General features: G+C 51.8%; 1 protein-coding gene across 1 annotated transcript; it reads left to right on the plus strand.

The window, feature by feature from the left end:
• Positions 1 to 1,627: 1,627 nt before the first annotated feature.
• On the plus strand, positions 1,628 to 2,098 carry SCP2D1 (SCP2 sterol binding domain containing 1; the record flags this gene model as incomplete). The annotated part of the gene is made up of 1 exon (XM_082856884.1): positions 1,628 to 2,098. The coding sequence occupies one exon, from the start codon at positions 1,628 to 1,630 to the stop codon at positions 2,096 to 2,098; it is 471 nt and encodes a 156-aa protein (XP_082713010.1).
• Between the last annotated feature and the right edge of the window lie 6,034 nt (positions 2,099 to 8,132).

The raw sequence follows: 8,132 nt of genomic DNA on the forward strand, positions 1-8,132 counted from the left end.
CGCAGTGAGAAGCCCGCGCACCTCAACAAAGAGTAGCCCCTGCTCGCTGCAACTAGAGAAAGCCCGCGTGCAGCCACGAAGACCCAATGCAGCCAAAAATATACATTAAAAAAAAATAAAGGGAGTGATGGGCATAGAAAATGACCACTTAGCACACATCACACTGATGGGCCACAGATGGATGCAAGCAGAAGTAGGCTGGAGTATGATATGAAACAGGATATGTGCAAAGTCTCAAAGTATCTTCCTGCAAAATACTTATTCATTACAAAGGGAGAAGCAGTAACTCTGCAGAGAGAGACCCAGTGGACACCACCTTAACCAAGGGATCAAGGTCAGCGTCATCAGCATCACCAGAGGTGGGACACATTGGCACCATGTGCCCCCTGATGCGATGCACTGAGAAGGCACAAGGTCACTTCTGTGGTGTTCCTGCCCACGCCCCCCAACCTAATCGTTAGAAAACATCAGGCAGACAAAAAGTGGGTTCTGGAGTCATTCTACTTCTGTTTAAACCTGGGTGCCCTACTGACTGGTTGTGTGACTTTGGAAAGTCACTTCATTTCTCCTTGCCTCCGTTTCCTCATCTGTAAAAGGAGGATTAAACTTAGTACCCACCTCAGAGGATTATAAGGAGGATTAAGTGTGTTAATACACGTACAGTGCTTAGAACAGTGCCAGCTCAGTGAGGGCTGTTAGTGTGTGCGGTCATCATGTGAGACCAGCAGCTTCTTCTGCTGATATTAGGGATATTTGTTTCTTATTTTTCCTTTTCACTGTGCTTCTGGAAGCTTCCTGATGCAGGCCCTGGTGCTGATTCCTCCTCCAAACAGCTGTTTTGTTCTAACAGCATTTCCCACTCCACCCCTGGGTAGGCGAAGCGTGCCTTAAGGATCATCTACTTTTGAAGGAATCAGAATAACTGCTCTCTCAGTTGAGAGAAAAGACAGAGGTGAGGACTTCCCTGGTGGTGCAGTGGTTATGAATCTGCCTGCCAATGCAGGGGACACGGGTTTGAGCCCTGGTCCAGGAAGATTCCACATGCCACAGAGCGACTAAGCCCGTGCACCACAACTACTGAGCCTGCGAGCCATAACTGCTGAGCTCGCCTGCCACAACTACTGAAGCCCGTGCGCTTAGAGCCCATGCTCCGCAACAAGAGAAGCCACCGAAGTGAGAAGCCCACGCACTGCAACAAAGAGTAGAAGCCCGTGGGCAGCAACGAAGACCCAATGAAGCCAAAAATAAATAAATAATAAATAAATAAATAAAAAAAATTTATTAAATAAAAAAAAAGTGTTGAAAAGACAGAGCTCATGTCACCAAAGCACCTTCTAGGGCCAGTTTCTCTTATTCCCAACATGGGGTCCAGACCTCTCTGGGCTGGGCTTGTGGGACCTTGTGGTTTGGGGGGTGGTGGTGTGGATCTGCCTCACAATGACCTGTCTGAGCCCTCACCCCATGTCACATTTTAGCATCTGTTTGGCCAATAAGACTGCGGCACACAAACCAGTCTCATTCCCCACTTGGCCGCTCCTTTTATGTCACAATATGAACTTGTGGATATTAATCTGGCTACAGCTGCTCACAAACCAGTTGGCAAGGTCAAGAGGACCAGCACAGTAAGATGTGGAAGAGAATCGACCGTCAACTCAAGATCAAAGCAGGGGATGGGCCTCCGGCAAGCCAGCTCAAGGAACTGGGTCCAGCTCAGGAACTCACTGTGCCACACCCTGTAGTGCTGTCAGAGTTCCAGAGCTTCCCTGTGTTTGAGGACATCAGTCATCACATCAAAGAAGTGGGGGCCCAGCTGGTAAAGAAAGTCAATGCCATCTTTCAGCTGGACATCACCAAGGATGGGAAGACCATTCTGAAGTGGACCATTGATCTGAAGAATGGCTCTGGGAACATGTATCCAGGACCCGCCAGGCTCCCAGCGGACACTGTCTTCACAATCCCGGAGCCTGTCTTTATGGAGCTGGTTTTCGGCAAAATGAACCCTCAGAAGGCTTTCCTTGCTGGCAAGTTCAAAGTGAGCGGCAAAGTTCTGCTTGGCCAGAAGCTGGAGAGGGTTTTCAAAGACTGGGCTAAGTACTGAGCCTGCAAAAATACCAAGGAAATGACCAGCACTTCCCTCCGATTATAATGTTGAGCGGAAATCATGCTTCAGCTGAAGATTAAAACAAAAAGTATTCCATATTTTTTCTCCAATTCTTCCTATTCAAGTTTAATGAATTTTTCTGCTGATGTGTACATTTGGAGCGAGGGTTCTAAGCAGTAAAGAGTGTTGGAGTGTATCACCTAAAATCTTTGTCTTTTTCTTTTCTTAGGTTCATTTATGTCATAATATGCTAGGGTGAAAGCCCCAGGTAGAGAAATGGGTGGTTTTGACGGTTGGATTTAAATGCTCCAGTGATTGAGTTCCTGGGACTGTTGTGTTGTTTTGAGTCTGGTGCTTTGGGAAAGAAGTGGTAACCACCACTGTGCAGGTCTGCATTCCAGTCGGTAGCTTGGTTCTTCGAGGAGACCTTAACGCGGGTGGCAGCGTTCTAAGAGGGTGGGTTCCAGAGCTGTGTGGATGGAGTGAGGCCATCGAGAAGTTGCACTCTCGGCGTAGTGTGACTTCTGACGGATTTAATTCCAGGAGAGTCAAAGGGCTTGAATGATGTTCTGGGCTATTTGTGTTTAAGCCAGAACATGCATCAGGTTGCCTGGAAGCCCAGATTGCTGGACCCCCCCTCAGAGTTTCAACTCTGTAGGTCTGGACTGGGGAGATGCGCATCCCCAGGTGATGCTGGTGGGACCACCCTTGCAGAACCCCTCCTGCCGTTCATGCATAGCTCTCGGTATTGATCATAGCTATTCTACTCTAGACCCACAAGATGCTGCCATCATGTAAAGATCTGCTGCAGGCAGATCACACAGCCCACTTGGGGGCCACCTCTGGAGTGTCAGGAGCTTGTGTGCAGAGCATTTTTTTTTTTTTTTTTTTTTTTTGCGGTACGCGGGCCTCTCACCACTGTGGCCTCTCCCGTTGCGGAGCACAGGCTCTGGACGTGCAGGCTCAGCAGCCATGGCTCACGGGCTCAGCCGCTGTGCGGTATGTGGGATCTTCCCGGACCGGGGCACGAACCCGTGTCCCCTGCATCAGCAGGCGGACTCTCAACCACTGCGCTACCAGGGAAGCCCCGCTCAGAGCATTTTACAAAATCAGAGGTCATGCTGGGAGACTTTCCCTGCTGGGAACCCTCTCCGTACACTGGGAGGACTGGAATGGAGCGGCTGCAGCCTGATGTGGCCTCCTTGTGAGTGTGTGGATCATTGGTTCCCATGTGACCAGCGTGTACCTTATCTTGTAGGTTAAATACACACAGTGTGGACCCTCTGAAACCTGCATGGGAGCTCCATGAAAATGGCTGTGATCAAACACATGCCTACCAAACGATCCAGCTGTTCCATTCCTAGACACTTTCCCAAGTACAAAAATTTGTACGTGAATGTTCACAGCAGCTGTATTTGTGATTGTCCCAAGCTGTAAGTAAACCAAATGTCCACCAATGGATATGGACAAATCATGGTCTGTCATATCCTGGAATAGTGCTCAGCAGTGAAACGGAATGAGTTTTTGACGTGGGCACAAGTACACAATGGATGTCAGAACTGTGCCGAGTGAACGAAGCCAGAGAAAACCAAGTATGTACCATATGATTCTATTTACATAACATAGTAGAAAATGCCAGCTGTAGTGGCAGAAAGAAGATCAGTGGTTGCCAGGAGACAGGGATGGATGGGGAGTGGGTAGGGCTGGGGGTGTATTATAAATGGCTATGAGGAAACTTGGGGGTGATGGATACATGTCCTGATTGTGGCGGTGTTTTCACAGGTGCATATGTAGGTCAGACATCAAGCTGTGCACTTTATATACACGTAGGCAGCTTATTATGTGTCAGTATAACTCAGTAGCACTGTTTTAAAAGCCTCCTGCCTTCATGCAAAATGAAGTTGTTATAAGAGAATTGAAGACTTAATGCTTCTCTGGGTATGAGTCATCTGACCTCATCGTGTGTCTGTCTTCCACTTTCACTGACCTGATGCCCCCGCACAGGCTCCCTAAGGTGTCCATGCAGAGCGAGCGCTCACTGCTGACAAAATCTCATCCTCTCAGAGGGATGCGAAGAGACCATTTGTTGAGTTGACGCTTAGCGCTGTGGTCAGGAGTCGCTGACGGTTTGGGTGTGGGACGTGGAACACCCCCTAGTTTCTTGGCTCACCTGGGTCACTCGGCAGGTGTGGGGGGGTGAGCAGTATGATGTTGCTGCTAGCGCCCCCACCCAGGGCCATGGTGGGCATCTGAGAGGCTTCAGATGATATCAGATACCGTTGATATCCACGCTTACCTTACCTGGTCCAGGCCCCGCTGTTCAAGCTGTATTAGAAGTGTCAGGCACGGCTGCGCAGGCGTTTGGGGGCTGCTTTTAGGGACATGGCTCGCCCGAGCCTGTTCCCTGAGCGGTCCTGCTCGTACCTCTGGGGATTGGCCCTAAGACCGGGTTGCTTGGAGCTGGGGAGGGGGTGGGGAGGGGAGTCAGGACGGGAGGGGTTACAGAGGGTCGTGCCTGGACTGGCGTCTGACCACAGGCTGGAAGGGACCTGTGACCCATCATCACTTGGGACAGAAACATGACTCAAACCAGTTAGGTTCCTTCCTCAGGAATTCGGAGCTGGGAAGCTGAGAGACTGAGCTACAAGCGGGCCGTGGGGACAGAACCCGAACGACTGGGATGTAGGAGGGGCGCCTGCCGTGGTAGGAGCTGGACAGGAGGGCCAAGCCTTGAATGAGGAGGGGGCTGGTTTCCTAGTGAGGGGAGGAGAGTCCAGGCCTCGGGAAACGCACAGCAAACCCCTGTGCAATCAGAAGAGAAAAATCACGTGTTGCCAGGATGCCACGTGGAGCAGCCAGACGGACCCAGATTTTGGAATCAGAAGCGTAGTTTCAAGCCCGTCACCACCTCACATCCATGTAATCACAGGGGATTAATGAACCGCTCTGGCCTCAGTGGCCTCATCTGGAAATGGGCCCGTAGCCCTGAAAACGTCAGGTTGTTGGGGGGCTGGGAGTGGGTCCCCCGCACGGTCACTGGGAGAGGTGGGTCTTCCACGTGTGTGGATTCTCCTTCTCTTCTGGGTGAGGGGAGGGGGGTCCCTACTGCCTCCTGAAAAGGCCCTCGCTCGGGGCCTTTCTGCCTTTTCTCTTACACGGAAGGTCACATCTGGTTCGGGACACACGTCTCTGTGTTTCTTGTTCTGCACAAGGTTTGCCAGCACAGTGTTTTTAAAGTTTGAATGAGAATATTTTATACAAAAATCGGATTTCTGGATTCTCTTGAGGAGTTGGGTTATTTGGTCACACTGGGCCCTATTCCTGCCAAGTTTGGTGTCCGGGGGCCGGGATGGGCCCTCCAGCCGGGCCAGGCCCTGCCCTGTGCTCTGCCTCCTTGCCTCCCAGGCTGTGTTGGCAGACCCCTGCCATCGAGACTATGCTGTCGTTTTCTCCAGCGGGGCCTGCTTTGCCGGGGTGCCATGGGTACCTGCCTACGTGACCTCAGCTCCCGCGGTATGGGCCTCACTCTCACCCTGACGGAGCGACCCTGTGTTAGTGCCTAGTGCCCTCCTACAAACCACCACCAGCTCTGCAGCTGCAGTCAGCACTGTTGAGGCTCTCGCAGTGTCTGCAGGGGGCCACTGGCTTCTCTGCTTCCGTCTCATCTCGCAGGCCTGAAGTGAAGGTGTTGGTGAGGCTAGGCGCTCATCTGGGGCCTGCGGGAAGGATCTGATCCAGCTCCTCTGGGTTGTGGCCTCATTCAATTCCTCGTGGTTGTCAGCCAGGGATGTTCTCTCAGCTCCTGAAAGCCACCCACGTTCCTGGTCACAGGGCCCCTCCATCTGCAAAGCCAGCAGTGGCACGAGGAGTCCATCTCAGGCTTCAAATCTCTCTGAACTTTTCTGCCTCTGGGTTAAAGGATGTGGGTGATAACACTGGGCCACCCAGGTAATCCAGGATAATCTTCTCTCTTAATGTCAACTGATCAGTAACCTTAATTACACCTGCAGAGTTCCTTTTGCCACGTAAGGTAATGCTATGTGGACCAAATGATTACGCCCCCCTTCTGCCCAAATTCACACGAGCGCTCCCTTTCTCCACCATGTGAGGACACAGCAGGAAGGTACCACCTGCAAACCGGGAAGAGAGCCCTCAGCAGAACTTGACCCTGTGGCACCTGACTTCAGACTTCCAGCCTCCAGAACTGGAGAGATAAACGCCTGTCGTTTAGGACACCCTGTCCACAGGGTTTTGTTGTAGCAGCCACTGTGAGACAGGCAGTAGTGTGTTCACGGGTGTGATGTCTCATCATATCCGCAGTCTGGGGGATTGGGGTGTAGCATCTTCCTGGGGGCCGAATTCTGCCTGTCTCCCCCTTGAACCTACCATCTAAGTTCTCCCCACCCTTCAGATCCTCCTCCAGGAAGCTGCCCTGATCCAGCTGTCATCGTCCCACCGTGCTTACGTCGCCCCTTTATTCCAGCCCTGGGTTCTGGCTGTGGGTGGGCATTATCCTGTCTGGGTCAACCAGATATCTTGGTGGCCCAGGGTAGTCTCATTTCACACCGCTGTCTTTACTTGATGTTCGGTTGGTGGAACCCCCTTGGTCAGAGGGTCTCAGCCTGGATGACAGGTTACGGGGCTCGACTGCACACTCCCCAGTGCCGGTATGCCCCTGGGGGCGGGGATCAGTCAGGGCCTTGTGTTCTTTCACTTTATCTCATTCTCTTAATGCCTGATACCCACTGTACGTGCCAAAATTGCTTGTTGAATGAATAAACAAACTCCCTAAAAATTAAAAAAAAACCCACACATGTGGAAAAAATTCCAAATGGTACAAAGGAGCACACAGAAAATTCAATTCTCATACTTCTCCTGACCCCCTTTTCCTACTTTTGTACTCAAAGGCCCCTGCAGTTACCAGCTTCTTGTGTGTTCTTCCAGATGTGCACATACCCCAATGGGCATGTTCCACCTCTCACCTTTTTGTTTCTACGGGAATGGCAGCTGGTCTCAGATGTTCCTTTCCACCGTGCATTTTAACTTATTCCAAAAGGTAACACATAGATCTCTTCTTCAAAGAATGACCACCTGAAGGATCAAAGTTTAGACCTGACTTACCCAACTGAAACTTTTTTCATAGTCGCCTGTGTCCTTTAGGGAGAATTTCACGATGGGCTGCTTTACAAGTGAAGGATGCGAGATGGACTCCTCTACCTTGGAGAGGGATTTACTTCCCTTCGCTGTGTGAGCAGTCCTGCAACCCTCAGGAGCTGTGGGCCAGGCTGGGGGATGCCTGTACCTGGGGCTTCTCCTGATCTTTCTGTCCTTCTGGGCTCCGTCTGCCCGAGGCCTCACAGGAGTGCCAGGTGTGATGGGCTCCAGGGGGAGGATGCGAAGACCCTGCCAGGCACTGGGCCCTCCCTCTGGGTCCACAGTCCTGATCAGTTGACATCAGTAACCAGTCCCTCTGGGACCACACACGGGTTGTCTCAGCTCTCAGAGGGAGTCCTGGCTCTAAAGCAGGAATCACCAGGTAGAGCTACAGAATCAGGTACTTCTGCAGCTGGCAAACGTGGGAGCAGGAGAGAGTGAGGGACTCTGGTGGGTCCCAGGTTCACTAACAGGCATCCCAGTTTTCCCCATAGCCAAGAGTATTGCATTTATTTGCCTGAGCACGAAAGGAGACAGAAAATCTATTCTGATGAAGTATTTTTTATTTTTTGCGGTACGCGGGCCTCTCACTGCTGTGGCCTCTCCCGTTGCGGAGCACAGGCTCCGGACACGCAGGCTCAGCGGCCATGGCTCACGGGCCCAGCCGCTCCGCAGCATATGGGATCTTCCCGGACTGGGGCACGAACCCATGTCCCCCGCATCGGCAGGCGGACTCTCAACCACTGCGCCGCCAGGGAAGCCCGCCTGATGAAGTATATTTTAAATCACTTTTTGGTTAGAGGCAAGGAATCTTTCTCCTGGGAGAATGCCCCCACCCCAATTTTATGTGGATGGCGAGGAAAGCCACACTCGTGAG

This window comes from Leucopleurus acutus, assembly GCF_964270905.1.
Source record: "Leucopleurus acutus genome assembly, chromosome: 16".
Lineage (NCBI taxonomy): Eukaryota > Metazoa > Chordata > Mammalia > Artiodactyla > Delphinidae > Leucopleurus > Leucopleurus acutus.